Source organism: Rhinichthys klamathensis, unplaced genomic scaffold (genome assembly GCF_029890125.1).
Source record: "Rhinichthys klamathensis goyatoka isolate OS25496 unplaced genomic scaffold, OSU_Roscu_1.1 h1tg000059l_1, whole genome shotgun sequence".
NCBI classification, from domain to species: Eukaryota; Metazoa; Chordata; class Actinopteri; order Cypriniformes; family Leuciscidae; genus Rhinichthys; species Rhinichthys klamathensis.
The window spans coordinates 9,201,645-9,221,959 of record NW_026606604.1 but is presented as its reverse complement, the minus strand read 5'-3'; the positions used below and the strand labels follow the sequence as shown (position 1 = coordinate 9,221,959).

The 20,315-nt window shown below is 39.2% G+C and overlaps 1 protein-coding gene across 1 annotated transcript in view; it reads left to right on the top strand.

Moving 5' to 3' along the window:
• The first annotated feature begins 8,839 nt into the window (after nucleotides 1-8,839).
• nrbp2b (nuclear receptor binding protein 2b) overlaps nucleotides 8,840-20,315 on the top strand; it is a 29,975-nt gene continuing 18,499 nt past the window's right edge. The window contains exon 1 of the mRNA XM_056249277.1: nucleotides 8,840-9,285. Coding sequence (XP_056105252.1) covers nucleotides 9,166-9,285 — 120 coding nt within the window. The 5' untranslated portion in view covers nucleotides 8,840-9,165. The remainder of the gene's footprint in view (nucleotides 9,286-20,315) is intronic.

Sequence of the window (20,315 nt, the reverse complement as noted above, 5' to 3'; positions counted from 1 at the left end):
GTTAGGCAGGGGCTCTGTGGCATTCTGGCACACTTGTTGTGAGTGATTAATGCGTGGCCCTAAAAGTTCAGAACTACTGCTTAATAGGTTCGTTAAGCATTTAGCATAAAGCTAAGTGTCTCTTGTGTCCTTATCTTAGCTGTGACTGTTAGGCTAAGTGTTGTGTGGTTCCGATGGTGCTTTCTTATTTAAATTCTGCTTATTGTCAATCCTCAGGACTCTAGTAGTGGTGTTGAAGGGTCACAAAACGAGTGCACTGGTTGAAATTAAGCCAAAATAACAAATAAGAGGGTCTGTTTCCTTTCTGGGCCCTATAGGAGATGGAACCACACTCGGACAAGAGAGGCCAAAAAAAAAAAAATTAAATCATATAGATGACCTAATAGACCAGGGAATAGCTGCTTGCTATTATTATCAAGGTCAAAGGAATGAAATAATTAATGAGGAAAATAAAATAAAAATTAAAGCAAAATGGAATAAAATGATCAAACACAGGAATGATCTGAAGTCGAGAATAATCAGTGGCATTAGTGACTAAACTTTGGATTTGCTTTGATCAACACTTTATAGTGGGTTGTAGCGGTTGCATGTTCAAAACCACATCGTGTGTGTCCCTCCAAAGGTTTAGTCAACATGCAGATGAAACTTCCTATGGTTATACAAATTCTTCTGTAGTTAGTTACGCAGTTTACATGTAGTTAAACTTAAGTTTAATTAACAGGGGATCTGCGAAGTTAGTCTTCAACGGTTAGCAAGGAGTATTCCTAAACCAGTGAAGGTGAACTTTAGCTAATAAGAATTGCAAACACGGAAAGTGGATAATTAGAAACCCTAACTGGTGTTGAGGAAAGTATTCTAGAATACTTTGCCCTGTGGAACACAGGCGGTGATTAAGGGTTCAAGTAAATGATGCTAGCTGCTAACTGTGGAAGTTATTTAGCTTAGTCTATGCTGTACGGGAGCTAGGTTAAGTTAGCTGGATGCTAGGCTAGATTTAGCTTAGCCACCCAGGCTGGTTTGTTTACAAAAGTGACATTACGAGTTAACACTTCCTGTGGCAAGTTGTTGTCATGGGAACCAGAGCATGTCAGAACAATTCAACAGTACTTGAAGAATGTCTGTACATTTTACATGAATCACACACGTTTTAACGGGTTAACAGGAGGCGCCTATACTTTGTTTTTCAAGAACTTGATGTTCCATTTAGTAAACTGCAGATGTGTTTTGGCATTTGCTAATTGTACTAATGGAACTTTGCTCTTTACTTTACATGACTTATTCTATTTGTTTACAAAGTAAGGAAATAGAATTGCTGCAAGTCAACGCTTGTCTAAGCGTATGTAGTTACGTTTCTTCTCGTGCATAAATGCTGATTTTTCAGCACGTGACTTGGTTTGATCGCTTAGTAGCTTTCTGCTTGTAGATGCAGCCAAAATTTAGGTGAATTACATCAATCTAGCAACAAATTTTTTTTTTTTTTTTTTTTTTTGAGGGCCTTTACATCGTAGAAAGGGGAGCATCACCCGGGTCTACATAGATAACACTGTTCTGAGTTTTCTTTGTCAGAAACAGGTTTTAGTCATACCGCGATTTGGATTTCCTTTTAACCAAAGCGGAATGGATATCGGTACAGATTACAAGCTGCTGAGATGATACCTTTTTCACACAGACTTACGCTTTAATGCTGAAGTTACTGATACCAGTTGAGAATCTAAGGCTCTTTTACTTGAAGTAGAGATGTCAATTCCAGCTATTGTTTTATCGGCATTTAGACAAGCCAGCGATCGAAACACGTATTGCACGTTTTGTTTTAGTTGGATCGCGATGATCAAGTGCACGCCCGTGGGTTAACGGTAGTTTAGAACTCAGGTGATTTTACTACACTCTGGCGTCAAGGTAACGTATACCCTATTTGGAGCTGGTGTTCTATGTAACTCTTCACTGTCACGGAACCTAATGTTTAGCGGTGCCGATTTACTCAACATCTAGAAACCGTTTGTTTCAAAAGAGTCGTGCATAGTCTGTCGGCCGTTGAGGCTTCCATGTCCGTCTAAGATTCCTTTAAATCAGTAAAATTCTAATTTTACAGACGCAGAGTCTTGCAACTCTTTGAGCACACTTTCATCTACTTTTAAAAGTTTTATGTCCGATGTTGATCAAGGACCTTTTAGCTGAGTCTTGCACGGTGTTCGTGCAATGTGTCTTCTGGTTTTGCAGTTCAGGAATTTGGGGTTTTAGGAATTCTTACTGAGGGGACCTTCACGCATCGTTGAGTGGGCATTGCGTGGGGGCAGAAGAACTATGGTGGCTGACGGGTTTTGGAGGGAAAGTTTCTTGAAACTTGTGTCCTCAGTCACAGGTTCGTTGTAAGTTCCACAGCAAATTCGTTCGGAGCCGGTGGTGGTAGCACAGGTTCTTCTAGGTCTGTGCTGCTGGGTGTCTGTGACGTGTGTTCACCGGTTGGAGACTGCAGGTGAAAAATCAATGTCCTGTAGATTGTCAGAGATGTGTGGAAGGCGGGCTTTTTCACCCCCCTTTTCAGCTCTTGTGCGTTGGCTGAAATGTGCGGACCGGTCAGGGGAAACTTGTGGTGTGTGTTTCCCCTTTTCAGGTCATGCTGCAGTCTAACAGAGTGTGGCGACTCTGTGTGATCGGTGCCAAGTTCGTGTTCGAGATCTTGTCTCTGTTGAACGGGCTTGTGGATGGTCGCACGGGCCTCTTTTGGGTTTTTCGCAGGCCGTGCGCTTTCGAGTCTCTTTCAGTTCGGTCTCTGCTCTTTGCAAGAGGCTTCACTTTGTCGGAGTTTCTCGTCGAGTTCCTCTCTGGTTCTTTTCTCTGACTATTCACTTCGGTCTGTGTCGATAAAGGTTAGCCAGGGCGGTTTGAAGTCTTTCCACTTCCTTCTTGTAGCTAGGGGTCGTTGTCATCCTCGGCTTGCATCCTTAGCGTTGCAACTTTGTGCTCCAGGGCGATGCGGCTCCTTTCGTGGAGACGTTCTGTGTGATGAGCTGGCAAGTGAGGTTGACGTGTCTGACCGGTCTTTGTCGTGGGAGCTTTGGCTTGGTTTGTGCGCCGTCAGCTTGTCCACGTCTGCGATGCTCTTGGCTCGAGGCTCTGAGTCACTAGCGTCCTCGGGCAGGAAGTTAGCCGTCATGGCCGTCAGCCATGTGTCGAGGTTGTCCCAGCGGGTTGTGGGACCGGAACAAACTGGCTTCACTGTGGGCGAGAGGAACACAACACACGCAGAGAGACCAGTGCAATTTCGTTCTACGTTTAACGAGCTATAATACGGGCTATGCCGTGTATGAAAATTTTGGTTAACTGATGCAGACAGTTAAATCATTCGGTGGGACAATTAAGGTAGTTCAGTATGGGCCTGAATAAAATTTAACAGGGCGGTAGCTTAGTGGTCACCTGTTGATGCTAACGGCTTGGTTTGTCAAACTATTATTCAGCGTTCCTTGTTGTCTCAGATAGGCTCTGTCTTCTAGGTGAACTGAAAGGAACAGAGCACAACAGAAAAGAGCAGTGGCAAGATAGCAAAGTTTGAAGTAACATGCAACCATTAAAGATGGAAAGTTCTGTAATGAAATGGCGTCAATAGTACACAGGAAGTGTTACAAGGGAAGAGGAGGCCTAAGCCTGCGGTTTGTGGCTCGGAGAGGAGAAGGGAGCCACACGCTTCAATGACCGGGGGAATTCATAGATTCTCCGGCCAATACTAAGTGGATGGGTTTAATACCTTTTTCTAGTTTGCCTGGGGTGAAATGAGGTCATTCCGCTCGAAGTCAGCATCGTGGTTGGTCCTTCTGTCGCCCCAAACACTTGGCAGCAGTGTCCCGGGCCTTTCGGTGCATCTGTACCTAGGTGCGCCCTTTCAAGCAACTTGACCTGGAACACAACCGGCGGTGCCGAATTGGTAATGTCGTGTTGCGGGCCGCCGAAAGATACAGGAAAGTCCGAGACCCGTGCTCAGTCAGTGCTGGTGACGCAGATCAGACGAACCACCCGCCGGACCTCGAGCAGAGCTGACTGTCAAATTGCCACAGCCCGAGAGAGCTTTCTACTTACAAACACAAAACAGGATGAAGAACAATTGAACCTTAACGTGAATTAAAGCTCTTTTATCTAAATCAAATTGAGTGTCTTTTTTTTTTTAGAAAAATCAAAGGCAACGGCTTTACTAAAATTATGGTAAAAACAAAGGGAATTATGACAATGTTAATTATCAGAATAACCTAGTCTCCCTTCGGAGGAGAGTTTTAGAGCCGCAGGAAGAGCACAGGAGGAAGCAGGCTGTAGTGGCGCGTTTGGGCCACAAAGGGGTTTTGGGCCACTTCCTCTTAGTGGTCAAGCTGGCTGACAGAGAACTTGATTTAAATTGCATTCAAACTGGTTTAAATACGATTCAAATCAAGCGTATTCATAGATGTTAAGTAACTTCTAGAACAGCAAGGAGACAGTTGTAATAAAATCAAATCAAAATTATTAAAAATAATTTGAAAAGGGAAATATAGAAAAAGCCATAAAACAATTCCCAACGGGCAATGAGACTTAATTCAAATTAACCTTGAAATCGGTTTGTTTCAAACCAAATTTGAATAAGTGTAGGAAATTAAGGGTTGGCCTTATATTTGATGATCACGACCACAGTGAGGTGTCAGTGGTAGTAACCAACACAAGATCAATTGGGAGAAAGCCATTTCAAAACAGAGCGGTCATCAGAAACTGCTAAGACATAATTTTGAATTTTTTTAAGTTCAAATGCGGTTTGAACCAAAATCCAAAACAAGTGCACACAGTCAAGGCAGGGAAAATCATGTTAGTAAACGAGGCTGTAAATTGCCATGCATTGAAAGTTAGAAACACGAGTTCAAAATCTCACTGGTAAACTTTGAAGTTGTGGGAAGAGAAAATTGAAGAAAAGACGCTTTACCGCTAGTGTCCACACGATGGCGCTATTGCGCTCATGGAGGGTAAAGTCAGGACGTGGAGGCCGTCTGATACTGGGAAACTCAAGGGCGCGCCCTAGCGTTTGGCAGTAGCATTGCAACCCGCCTGCTTTCACAAGTGACTGTCTCAGAGGATGTGCAAAGAATTACACGCCTCAATTGCTGCATCAATCCGAAATAGTGCGGAATTTAAATATCGACGGATTTCTTTCCGGTTCTATATTTCACAAAACGGCGTGGCAGGATTTTTCCTACACACACACACATAGGGACAACAGGAATTACACGTCTGTCGTTCGGATACACATACATTTATCAAATAGCATTTTATGATTGAAAAATGTTTTCAGTGTTGGATTTTTTTTTTCTCGGTGCTATGTTTTACAAGCACATCTAGCAGGATTCGTCGCTGCGTTGTGCGAGAGAAAACAGGAATTATTCATCTGTTTTCGACTCCAAGCATATATCAAATAGCACTTGTGATAATATGCTTTTCGGTTTTTTACAATTGAGTAGCTAAGTCAATGTTTTAACCAGGAGTTTTTATCATTAATCTAACGATTATAAAATAAGGCCTTTTTAAGAATAGTGAAAGAGCATCGATTCACTAAATCTTGTCTTCACCCTGACAGAAGAACATCGTTCGGACAGGGGAGTTTAACATTAAAAATGTCGTCGTTCAAAAGAGGTTTCGTCTTTTGTGGGACAAATTTAATACTATGAACTGCAGTTTACTTTTAGTTATTAACAATGGCAAACGGAATGTCAGACATTATTTTGCAGCGGTGAGTTCGCATTGCGTTCGCTCACTCGAGGCGCACGTACAATATTAAATCACAATATAGACATAGATTGAAAACTGATTTTGCTCATAAAACAAGTTTAAAATGTGCCTAGCATTTTCTCCACCATTTGTAAGGATTCAGGGCGGATCTAATCCGTGGGGAATTTGCATAAATTAATTAATAATTGGTAATTAATAATTATTCATACATGTTTGGATTAGATCAATCTTACATTGAATTTACTCTCCCTCTAAGGGAGGATCTATCACTTTACCTGCATGCATACGTGTATCCTTGCATTTTAACTACAAGTTGATTGCATAGATCACGTTTTACAGACAGGTAAAATTTAATTAGCTCAATTGTCAGATTAATATTGGGGGAATCCCACATATCATCTTACTTCATAGGATTTCAGGAAACGCAATTCTCTGGCCAGAAGAACTGGGTTTTCTGCCCTATAAACACATACTCTTTAAAAAGTATTTTTAATTTATAAAGCCGTAGCTGTAGCTTGATCTATTCATTTCAGAGACCTGGAGTATGAGCAGACACAGTAACATCAATCAAAATGAATATAATGGATTTAATAAAGGCATGACTACTTATGTATTTACTACGGTTACATGGGATATATGTATTTACAAACACATAGACAACAATGAACAATACAATAAGACATCAATGAACGAGAAATGCATAAAGTTTGGACAATGGATAACGTACACGCGTGAGCGAGTAAGAGAGAGAGGAAAGGGGATGGGGAGAGAGAGAACAGAGAAATTGGGAGAATTTCATTGGCAGGAAGACATTCACCTCTCCGATTACAACACGGAACATCATCTTAAAACTTCTTAGAAGCTCTATAAAGAGATTTATACTTGCAATCAACGTATGTTATGGTTTCTCTCTGACTGTGCCGAAACATTCCTGTACGGCCCTGTCTGGCCGCGTGAGCTGAGTCCTTTGGGTGTGAGGAAGCGTCACGTGGGCTGCGTGGCGCGCGTGTTGAACGGAGGTTTACAGTCTTTGTTGTAACATTTCCAAAGGGAAATAGTTCGGCTAAGTTCGTTTCACTTCGTGGAAGTGAACTGAGTCGGCTACGGAAAACAAAACTTTGACTAACAAAAAGGGAATAAAGATCTCTACGGGGAAATCACGCGGAGTTAACGTTGCATGTTTCCATGGCTTTTGAAGAAGCGTGTGTGTCTCTCGGTCCGGCGCGTCACGTGGTCACGTGCGCGTGTTTCTCCTTCAAAGAGAGCGCGCGCTCGTTTAAAGGTCCCTGGTAGATGGATTTGCTGAAGAGATATGTCACGGTCACGGGGTTTCCTTTTCAATCGTCGATTGGAATTAAACACAGAGACTTATCTACAAATGAAAAACACAACTAAACTAGAAACAAATAAAAGAAAGGCGAAGAGCTCGCCCGGAGGCGAGACGTTACATCATGACACGGGAGGAAGAGAGCGAGCGCAGGGGAGGAGCGTCATTTATCACACTATGAGAAATCCAGCCTCTTCCTGTTGGCTTGGCCAATTAGAGGGTTGGAAGTTTACAGGCGGGACTTTGGGTTTTATTTCTCTTTGTCTTGTCAGACTGCTTGTCTAATTAAATTATGACCTGTGTTAGGAAGGGTCATTTCTACTGCAGAGATGTGTTATGCACATAATCATACCTTTTACGGTGTGTTCATACATATATCTGGCTGAGTCAAGTCAAGGGCATTTTTACGATATCAAACACGACTGTTATAGGTAAACATTTACATTAAAAATACACCTAGGGTATTTATAATTCACTTTTAAGTTACGGACAAATTATAGTCATTACAATGTGACATGGGCAAATGGACACACATAAAAACACATCGAATATATCGGGTTAAATGTCTTTTAAAGAAAAGAAGTTTCTTTCTCTTTGAACATCAAATTCCAAGTCAGTCATACAAGTGTCTCGTTACAGGAAACCACGCTCTGTCCTGAGTGTGGGTGTCAGCTGTGGGGGAGGTGTGTGTGTGTGTGTGTGTGGTGTGTGTGTTTGTGTGTGTTTTTTCAAGTTCCAGGCCTTTTGGGGCTAAAGGCTTTGGGATTTTAGCACGATGGTATTTAGTTATTCAGATTCACCCTGGCCCAGTCCTTACATCATGCAGGGTTTGTCTCTCTTTGGGGTCATTCTATGCTCTAGATTCCTGTTTAGAAACTAGGTTTGATTATATAAGTGCATCTTGTGCACATTTTGGAAATTTGGTGTTTCCATTGATTTATATAAGGAAATGTAACATAACAACGAATTAAACAGCCAAAGTAATCAGAAATAACATTCAGCGGTTGATCAGAACCCTGGACAGCACCTTTCTGCAAACCTGTGACATTATTAATGAGTTTATATAGGCTTGTTATAGATGGTGAAAGTGACTTCAGCAGATGTAGCTGCTTATGCTGAGATACTTGTTATTTTTCATCCTCAAACAGGCTTTTTCGCAATGTTTTTATAGAGTTAATGGAGTCAGACATCAAAGATATGCTTGAAAATTCTTAACATTTTCAATAGACAAACAATGATGTTAGATGTTGAAGATGCTGAGGAAGGATTAAAGGTAGGGTAGGCAATTTTCAGAGAGGCTAGCAGTAGCGAGCTAGCTTTGAAAGCATAAGATCTCACCCTATTTGGGGTTAAAAAAAAATTTATTTGAGTATTGAAGGCAATATCACGAATATGCATTTTATTAATATTTAAAATGAGCTGAAGTCAAATTTGTGTGCAGAATTGTCCAATATTTGTGTTTGTTATTAACAAATCTAGCCTTTTCACATTAAGCATGAAATGCAGCCATTTTTGAGTTTAGCCTACTATACTGTGCCATTTCCATAAATGTGAGGGAGACTCAACTGACAGAGAGTAATATACTATACAATAATAGTATGTATTATTTTACTATATAAAAAAAAAAAAAAAAATATATATATATATATATATATATATATATATATATATATATATATTATGATGTCTGTTTATTTTGATGTGGACATATGGTCGTGTTGTCTCCAGTCATTACGGTAATCTGTGAGCCAACAGTTGCGCTCGGTGTGAGTGTGTGCGCGTGTGTCGTGTTTTAAAGCGGTAACTGTCTGCTAAAAGAGAGGACGTCTTATTGTTAACTCTTATTTAACTCTTATTTTGAATATGGAAACCAGCTTGTAATTTCTTTTGCATTTCATTGAATATTAAAATGAACGCGGCACGCAGGAAACTATCGACACAGACATCAGTTGTTCCTGACTGAAAATAATGTCAATAGACGGAGGCGTATTAACAAGCGTCGAGTCATCTCGTGTGGACGTCCACAAAGCAGCGCGTCATTTCAACGCTGTTTCCTTCGCAACGCTGCGTTTGTGTGCCTGTCATTCATTCGGTGACATATAATGACCATGTCGGTCCCGGAGAGAAACTCTGGATCTGAGGAGAAGGAAGACGAGAGCGAGGATGAGAGTGAGATCGTGGAGGAGAGTCCGTGTGGCCGCTGGCAGAAGAGAAAAGAGCAGGTACTGCTGCAGACACGCGGGTCACTCGCCAACCGTGTCTCTAAACCCTCACAACTGCCTAAATAATCAACTCGTAAATCATAAATGTGCTTGTTTTCAACGTGATGCCCAGAAATGTTGCTAAGGTAACGGTTGGCAGCTCATGATGCTGAAGTAGACCCGGCGCTATGGGCTGAGCATCACAATGATGCCATGCTGTCTGGGTTGGCAGCACACAATGATCCCCAAAACGCGGTTTATGTAGTTCTTCTTCTTATTGTTCCTTACGTCTTCTTCTTCTTCTTCTTCTTCTTCTTCTTTTGGTTTTAAACCCTCTGGTGCTGGTCGGTTAGGTCAATTTTACGGAAAATGTAACGGTTTTTTTCTCGTTTTTTTTTTTTTTTTAACTTAATCGGAATGGTATAAAACTTGGTAAAGGTTTTTGCACTTGTTGTTTGAAGAAGAAAAAATCATGGACATGATTCGAAAAGGTTAAAGGTTCAATGTAAGAATTTTGTATCAAACTATCCAAAAACCACCTGCACAGTGTTATATTTCTTTCAATTGTGTACTTACATTATCCTAAATGTTTCCAAGAATTTGTAAATTCAGAGAAATACACAATTTTAAATAGTGCTCCGTCCCTTGTCACTTGTCGCCTGTCAATGAAGTAAAATCCGCGTTCGCTTGTACTGCCATAGTAACCATGGCAACAGATGTGGACAACAATGTTTTGCGGCACGCTGTTGTTGTTTCGTTTAAACATTATGGATCATGGCAAGCAGACTTTGGGACAAAGGGAAAACTAAAATGAGGATCAATATCAGCGTGGCTTGATCTAGCTTACTGATAGTCTCATATAGCCAACAAACTAACACTAACACATAACGCTGTTTAGTATGATACTGTAACGTTAGACCAAGTGAAACAGCGCTGCGTTACCACACAAGTTTAATTCGTCAAATAAACTGACCTGTGCGAGTAGTAATTCAGCACTTGCGGGTAGTTCAGAAGAATGAAATGTCCTCATTCCTTTATTTCGCGTGTGGCGCTGATATCTGTCTTTTATTAGCAATCGCGCCCTGCTTCATACCACAGTCATGTTAAAAACATCAATGTATTCACTCATCCATAAACATTATTAGATCCAATATCATGACTGCAAGTTCCATGATTCCGCTTATTCCACTGCGTCATCAATCTACGCCTTTGTTATTGTAAGAGGTTAGTGACCCCTAGCGGCGAAATTTTTTACATATTGTAGCTTTAAATTGGAAATGAATGGGAGACGAATTTTATCTTTTGGAAACGGTTAGTAGTACTGCACACCAAAAAAATCTTACTGAAAGCTCATTTGTTGAGATATCAACCTCAAATGTGGGACACATCTTGTTTAGATCTATGGCTTTGATTTTCTCACAGTTTTAGAGTAAAATGTGTTTGTGAAAATATATATTTTTATATACAAATTTTAAATAGTATTTTTGCGCAATTTTCATAACAAGAAATGTACAACTTTTTTCAAGTTCATTTTTTAAAAACACTTTTTCAACTTCAGCAATAATCTGCCAGGTGTCGTATTTAAAAAGAGACCAAACTTAAGTCTTTTCTCCAAAGCATTCAAGATTTATGACCGCTTAAGTAAGAAATTTCATTTTCAGGTCTATGCTCAAAAAGTGAATAAATGGAGTATAACTACTGCTTAAATATAATTTAGTACCATAAAATCCACTAAAATGAAATAAAAAAATATTAGCATATAGTACAATCATTTCATTGAAATAATAACAAAGAAAATTCAGTCATTTTTGACCGGCACGCAGACAGTACCAGAGGGTTACTCTGTTAAGTTGGTTAAACCAACTTAAAGGTGCATTACCACCACGTCTAGGAAGCTCACGATGCTGCTCAAAAATGCAGTTTTTTGTGTGGGCAACTAGATGCCCTAGTAAACCGCATGTTATGACAGCCGTGCATGTTGTGTAGGTATAGGCAGATCACAATGTAGGCCTAATTATACTTGAATATTAACTATTGAATGTCTTTTTTTATTTTTACTTTAATAATTATATATATATATATATATATATATATATATATATATATATATATATATGTACTGTATATACTGTATATGAAATATATGAGATAAATATGAGTACAAATATATCTGAATTAATATTTATTTAATTTATATATTGCATGAAGACTTCAATGTAGGTTGTAATGTAGGTTAAAATAAACAGAATAACGGTAAAACTTTACAATAAGGTTTTATTTATTAACATTAGTTAATGTATTAACTAACATGAACTAACCATGGGCAATCCATTTGTTACTGTATTTTTAAATCTTTAATTAATAAAATACCGCTTCAAAAAATACAACATCAACTAATGTTAACAAATACAACTTTTGATTATAATAATGTATAAGTAAATGTTGAAATTAACATTAACTAAGAATAATACATGCTGTAGAAGTGCAGTTCATTATTGCTTCATGGTAACTAATGTTAACTAGTAAAACCTTATTGTAAAGTGTTACCAGAATAACAAACTCAAACAAGAATATTGAATGTCTCATTAGAATGTCAGAATAATTCAGTCTAATTTGTCTTCTCAGACATTAAAAGTTTAGTGCAGATAACAAGATAAAGAGTTGCTGAAGGTTATCACAAGCTTACACGCTTTCTCATCATTTATATTGCTGAGTCGAGTGCATTAGTTTGACTCCCGTAATGCTGCTTTTCCATTCATGGGTAAAGTGGTGCTGTGAACAGCCAGGTTTATTAAACCATGCTTCCGATTGTACTGTAGGTGAATGACTACTTTGAAAAGTATGCATTTTGGTGGAAATGCTAGTCTGGGTTTCTCTTCACAGATACATCAACTCTTATTACAGTACTTATTTTAAAGCCTGGATATTTGCCCTTGAAACACAGAAACGCAGACATTTCCTCTTTCTGAAATAGAACCAGAAAAAGCCTCCGTGTTCTCTTGGAAAGAGTTCAGCACACTAGATTAACTGATTTTTGTTTTGTTGCGTCAAGAGAAAGGCATGAATGATGACATACAACTTGTTTAATTATTAAATGATCAACCGACCATGAATAAGGTGGTCTGCACACACAGAAATGCACATTTTCCACCCTGAAGATATTTGTAAGTTCTTAAATCAGTGATCTAAAGAACATCTGCTGTCATCCACAATTATCAAAGTATCAAATTCCTGCACAGATAGACACTTTAGACCCAGTTCGACTAGTTTGAAGCAAGAGGATTGTGTCAGCTCCGCTACGTTAGAAACTCACTAGCACACTAATGCAGAAGCACTTAGATGTTCTGATACCACATTATCCTTCTGCTTAAGTGATGCTTTCCCATTACGTTACTTGGAGAAGTTATCAGCCATGACTGGAGACTTAGCATTAGAGTGTCTGACTCTATTAGTATTGATAGATCTTTCATGGCATTACAGATGTGACATACCATATATGATATGATATAGCCTAGATGAGTGTGTATTACTTGGTGTACAATCTCAAAAATGTGTAAAGAATTTTTTTTTAATCTAAAGAATCTTTTTCCTTCAAAAAGAATCTTTTGTGGTATGGAATGGTTCAATGAATGATGAATGATTCTGTTCTTCATGGAACCATAAGGTGCTTTCGCATCAGGTAATAACTCAGTTATAGGAACTAGCCACCAGTGCAGTCCCCCGAGAACTACATTTTCCCCCGAAGGCTAGTTTCCCGGTTTCATTCACACCGGTACGAACTCTGAAGTGACGTTAGCCGGCCGACAGCGAAGTCATTCAAGCGTAGCATTCAACAACATCAACAACTGGAGGTGTTTTGATGTGTTTCGTGGGTTTCGTGATAATGGATATGGAATGTAGACGTATAAGTTATGCGATTGAAAGAGCAAAAAGGAAGGCTAAGAGACGAAATCTACAACAACTTGCAGTGCTACGTATCATCAAGGCTGAGAAAAGAACACAACTCTGCAGACAAAGGGACTGGTAAATGCTATCTATCACCGCTTTCTTTGTTCGTACATCTTTTTTTTAATAAATACTGTATGTCGGTTGCCACTGTTTTGAATGGCATGCATTCGGCCTTTCAATGTACACTTACGTCACTGGTAGTTTCTATTGTGCTGGGTATTACCATTTGAAAACTTATTTTAAAGTTTTAAATGTTTAAACCTTCTTTAAAAGCTTTATTTTTTAGGTTTAAATAAAAAATATATCCAATGTACTATTTGGAGCCCACACTGTAAGAAAGGATTTTTCGAAGTTGCAATTAAAACATTACCTTTAAGCATTTTGCAGACACTTTTATCCAAAGCGACTTACAAAACAGGAACAAAGCACTCATCAAAGAGCCAAGAATCGTTGTAGTACACAATGGCAGGTTTATTAGACAACTAGATTTTTACCATTTACCAATTTTTACCATTTACCATTTAGAGAGGACAAGAAATGCAGAGTAGATTATTATTATTATTTTTTTAATAATTTGTGTGTGCGTGCATTGGTTTAAGAGTGTGGGTTGTTAAGTGCTTGTGGAAGAGGTGTGTCTTCAGCTGCTTCTTGACAGATGTGATGTCCTCAGTAGTTCGGAAAGTTTTGGAGAGTGACTTTTTGCCTCATTGTGAGGGAACAAGGCGTCGCTCATTCAGTGACCTGAGCTGGCGAGAGGGAGGGAGCATACATTTGTAGTAGTGGGTTGAGGTAGGGACGGCTCCAGTAGTAGTCCTGAAAACCAGCGTTAAAACTTTCAACTTGATTCTGGCCACAACTGGGAGCCAGTGGAGTGAGATCAGGAGGTGGGTTGCTGCGGCTGCCGCGTTATGGATCGCCTGCAAAGGTAGAGCATCCAGTCTTGAAATTACAAGCACTTGGTCAACTAGCTGTGCCGTGTTATCTGACAGGAAGGGTCTGATTTCCCTGATGTTGTAGAGTGCAAACCTGCATGACTGGGCCGTTGTTGAGAACTTGAGATGTGGGTGGAGAAGCTCAGCTAGTCGCCAAACACCAACCCCAGGTTCCTTGCTGTCCTGGTTGGTGTTAGTGTTGTGGATCCCAGTTGCACAATGACACTGTGGTCAACTGATGGGTTTGGAGGGATTACAAGGAGCTTTGTCTTTGCAAGGTTGAGCTGCAGATGACGCTCCTTCATCCAACTGAAAGGCAGGCAGATATACAAGCTGAAACTGTGTGGTCATCAGGTTTAAAGCAACACTAAGTAAGATTTTTTACCTTAAAATAATGTTTCCAAAATCGTTTCAGTGGTTCATTAAGTCGTAACAGGGTGAAAGGCACTTCTGGATTCGCTTTGCGGTCCTGTATCTGCTATAACCACGCTATGTAAGATTGCCGGATCGGGTCGAGTTTCTGTAGTTCTAATGAGACATATTAAGAAAACTACAAATTTGACTTGCTTTACGTCAAGCGTTACAATAGTCATTATTTTGTTTTTCTTCGTTTCTGATGTCGCAATACATCATACTTTCATGAAATCATGCAACATACTCTACCTTGTCTGTGGACATCGTTCATTCCAAAGCCGGTGCTGGATAAACAACGAGTGTGCGTGTGACAGTAGGCTGCGGTAGGCTAAATTATTTACGACAGCGGTAATGGACAATTCCGCTTCCAACCTGTAGGGCGACCGGAGAGGAAAAGTTACTTGGTGTTGCTTTAAATGAAAGATGTGCTGTGTAGCATCTTCATAGGAATGGTTGGAGAAGCCATGTGCTTTTATGATCGTGCCAAGTGAGGTTGTGTAAATGGAGAAAAGAAAAGGAGCGAGCACTGAACCTTGAGGCACCCCAGCTGATGTGACTCAGACTCTTTCTGTGACTCTTTCTGAAGTCTCCATTAATATAAACTTGAAAGATCAGCAACGGTCAGTAGGGCGTTCTCCACTTTTCAAGCCAGACTGGTTTTCATCAATGCACAGTATATTAAATGTTAAATCCATAGTGAAAGTTTCATTGTCTTGCATTAAAATGGGAATGGAGTTACACATGAATGTTGTGGGGTCAAGATCAGTCAGACAGGTGCACAAGAGTAGATACTGTCGCCAACACACACCATGAGCTTCAATCCCTCTGGAGCTGTCAGCTGAACAAGCAGCGCACTCGACTTGTGTTAATTAAAGGAACAGCTCACTATTTCACATTCCCCACTAATGGTATTGAAGATAGCCATTCAAATGTCTCTCATCAGCTTTACCAATACTAAATTCAACTCAGGAAGTTGCAGATTTATAACTTCTAAAATCCATACCACGATTACAAAAACATCACAGTTTGCATTCGAAATCATCAGGAAGGTAATTTTATTATTGTATGCTTTGACATGTAACCCTCAATAACTATTTCACTGAGAAATGATTTGAAAGTATATTTTCAGAAATTCTTTCTGAAGTCTTGGGTTTTTCACTCTTCCGAAGACGTGAATAATGCATACAGAACAAACGTACATCAATACTAAGAATAAATATTTACAGGAACAGATAGTTCTGTATTATGAAAGCAGATTGTCAGTGTTTTCCTTCACAAATGGATGTTGAGGACATGATGTTTGGATTTTTGTGGCCGCAGCAGGAAATTGACACTTGTTTTTCATTGCCTGAGTTTTTCCAGGAAAGTGCAGGAAATGTTATGTCAGAAACACATACAGTTTCTTTATTTATCTCCTACTCTAATACTAAAGCATGAACAAATATTGTTTATTTCAGTTGTACTTTTCATGACCTTTATCATTTCCTACTGGTATTTACGTGTGGACAAATTATTCTCTTGGAACCTCCTAAACTCATATGGAAATCTAATGCCTGGAGGGGTAGTTGAACTTTCTATTCAAAAAGATTTTCACCTCCAAAAAAGCGTCAGTTTATCCAAATAACAGCTTGTTTTCTCTTTTTCACAGCTTTGGTTAGGTAATGCACTGGGTTGTAATTAGTGCCTCTTTATAGAGCTTTTTTATATTAAAGGTCTGTTTTGCAAGAACATATTAATGCTTCGTTCTTTCAGAACCGCATGCCATTAATGACTGTTGGAAGGGATTCACGTCATTATAATGATTGATTCTTGGTTTTTGGCTTCAACATGCTCTCAGCTGGCTGGGATTGTATTTACCTGGCATGTATTTACCTTTTAAATTCAGCTTTTCAGTTTTATCTCGTTTTCTTAGAATGTGTTGAATGTGTCAGGAAATTCTACAGAAAATTCTCAGGAAATGGGGCAAGAATTTACTTTGAAGGGTTTCACATTCATTGACCTTTTTTTTAGATAGTTCTACTGATATTTAAGAAATCAGTACAACAATGAATAAATTGATAAATCAACTTAATTAATCAATCATGATTATTGATAAATTGATAAAGGAGTCTACAATTTGATAATCAAAAATAATTAATAGCAACCGGTATACATTGAAAATACAATATTCAATCTAGCAATTAATAACAAAATGATAACATTCGAAAGTTATTTTTTAACAAATTATTCAAATTAAAATTTAATTTTCATTTTATCTATTGATTTTTCTATCCAATTTCAATATATACCTGGCATATACATCTGGTATATTTTCTGCAGGTTTTTGTTTGCAGTCTTTTGACAATCTAAATGCATTTTATTTGTTTCTTTGTAGTATTTAATCCATTAATTCTGCAGTAGTGTTTCAGTATTTCCCTAATGAGTGGTTAAAGGAGATTAGTAAATATTTGACCAAATGTGAGTTGGGTTAGTGGCCTGCAGTGCTTTGCACACAGACACATCGACCTTTGAGTCCTACATAACTTCTCCAATGAAATCTATTCAGCGAGTGTAGTTTGTTTTACACTCTTGCTAGACTGTGATATTGACTATTTTAAAAATAGTTTATGTGTGAATATAGTACTTTTAATGTCCTGCTTTACATACATTTATGTCATTTATTTAATGTCTAATGTTTGCTATTAATTACAGCTCACACAAGTACATTTCACTCTTGTGCAGTTCACCAGAGACTCATTATTAGAAGCTTTTTGATGTACTGTACCTGTGCATGTTTGAGGTACAATCACATTGTACACAATGTACTTTCAACATCTGTCCAATCGATAAAGCAAAAGCATGCCTCAGAGTTTGCAAGCGCAAAACTATTTCTGCAACTGTTGGCTCCTGGAACAATATGCAGTTTTTTCTTATTTCAGAACAATACTTCCATTGTTTCAACCTCTTTTTATTAAGTGTTTGGTCTGCAAAGCCTGGTATTACCTGGTAAATTAGCAATAATCTAGCAAATCCCTAGCAACCATCCAGAACAACACGTCCTTGCATTGTGCTATTGAGTTATGTAAGGGCCAGCACATTCTGTAATTTTACTCTCTCTAACCTTTTTCAATTATGGCATATATCATATAAAGGAAACGGTGCACTTATGATTGATTTTTTTTTTTTTTTTCTGTGTGATGGCAATCTGGTTTCTGATTAGGTTAAAAATCCAGCCACACATGATCCAGATTTAACCCAGACTAACCTCTTGAGTCCAGGGATGAGCCCAGGGCTGTGTTCTTGCTGAAAGCGGGACAGATTTGACAGCAGTGTTTGGATTTAGAGGTCAGCATGAGGACACTGTCCCTTATCCAAAAAAGCTTTTTCACCTTTCACCATACACACGTACACCAGACGTGACACTGGCAGAAAGTGGCCCTCATAACAGTAGCTGCATGTGAGATTACACTGAGCTATTTTAAACCTCATCCATCTGTGATTTTAAAGCAAAAACTGAAAGGTAGTGCAGGTTTGCAACAGCGACGGAAAAGGTTGATAAAGAAACATTCTTACCTTGATCACACATCGCAGTGCAATTTGAAATTATGTAAGGGGTAATGCACAGTCAGCGAAAATAAACCCAGACAGAACGATTCTGACCCTGATGCAAAGCAGAATAAAACCTCTGAAGGAGGATAAATGACAATACATGATCCTTTTTACATGGCTATTTACCAAATAAGTAAATAAATGTACATTCAATATTTTAGTTTAAGTTCTGTTGTTTTAGAAGACGCACACAGTTATACGAGAAATATGAAACTTGTACATATATGCAGGATTACGGTTTATTAGGTCAAATACAATATATTTGAACTCAGAGTTTCGTGCTTGACCAATCAGAATGAAGTATACTAGAAAGCTGTGCCTGTGATAATTACGTATGGATTTATCAAACAAGCGATTCTAACAATCAGACCAAAAGCAGCAATGTTTGATTGTGATATTTCTTTTATACAACAGTTAAATACTTTTCATAATGAATAACTTGCATTTTATACAATAAAGTTAGTCAATTTATGCATCCCCAATGAAAATAGTTCCTAAAGAAGCCAAACGGAATGTACGATTAAAAGATGAGTGAATGATTCAACCATAGATATCCATAATAAAGGCTAGATGTCTTACGGCGGAGTCTCTATCGTCATCACCGGCGGCCATCTTGTCACAGGCTAGCTTTCTGGCGGGCTCTGTGGTACTGATGTATGGTGAGAACACAAATACTCGTATCTTGCTGAAATCTTGACGGATTTTCAAACGGTTTGGTTTCTTACAAACATTATTAACGTGGCTAGATAATTCTGGTTGATTATTTATTTATACACTTATTTTTCATAAGTGTGCAGTGTCATAACTACATCTCTGACGTTTATAACAAACCAAACCGTTTGAAAATCGGTAGAAAATTGAGCAAGTTATGGTTATTTAAAAAGTACATGCACCATTAACACAATGTTACGAGCTGCCTGTGACAAGATGGCCGCCAGGTGCTGACGTCGACCTCCATTGGCCAGCAGCGCGGACGAGACATCTAGCCTTTATTATGGATCTATGGATTCAAGACTAACTCATAATGACAGGCACTTGATTAAATGAATCAGTGGTTTTGAACGAGTCAGTTGAATGAATGAATTAAACGACTCGCTCTGAAAGACATGTTGCTTGTCACCACCTACAGGCGTAATGATGTAACTACAGAAAGAGTAATTGAAAATCCTTACCACTAATACATAAACTGACAATCTATCTGGAACGAGCATACACACAGACAAATTGAGTGAAAAATCTGTGGAAACAGTGAAAAGTCCCAGTATCAGCTCTCTTGTATCGCCGCTCAGCCAATCATATTCCAGGATTGGAACTAATTGCGGTATGAAAAAAGAAAAAAATATAGCGCATTAAATAACAGCAGTTTCATACATAATTCTGCTTTTTACAAATGCATAATGAATGCGCATCTTTGATGTAAGGCCTATTTTTGCTTTTCTAGGTTCCTTATCAATCAGTATCAACTACCATAAATAATGTTAGTGCAGCAAAAACGTCTCTGGTTACTGGTGTAACCTATGTTCTCTGAATAGGGAACGAGACGCTGCGTAGCTTAGGACGCAGTGGGAACGCCCTCTGGGTGTGCCGATTGTCTGAAGCCCTTATAGAATCACGCCAATACATTGGCTGATGGCGCGGGCGCCGCCCCGACGCTCTTGCGTCGTCACATTATATTAGTGCGCGCGCGCCATCTGCTCCTCAGATTTCTCTGCCGAAAAAGGAGCTTGTCGGCAGCGCAAGGAGCTTGGCAGCGAACGCAGCGTCTCGTTCCCTATTCAGAGAACATAGGTTACACCAGTAACCAGAGACGTTCTCTTTCATAGGTTCACTCAACGCTGCGTAGCTTAGGACGCAGTGGGAACGAAATACCAAACTCGCCAAGCTAAGCGCTGCCGTAACTAGTACAAAGACCAGATAACTCACACGACTGGTTCAAGCAGATGAAACTTGGGAACCTGGAGTCATGTCAAGATCCAAACTATAGAATCTGACAAAAGTGTGCGGAGAGGACCAGCCTGCCGCTACACAAATGTCTTCCAGGAGGGCACCTCTAAAAAGTGCTTGAGAGGAAGCCACGCCTCTGGTGGAATGTGCCCTGATGCTAAGAGGTGAAGGCAGACCGCGCACCTCAAATGCCAGTGAAATAGCCTCTGTAACCCAGTGGGAAAT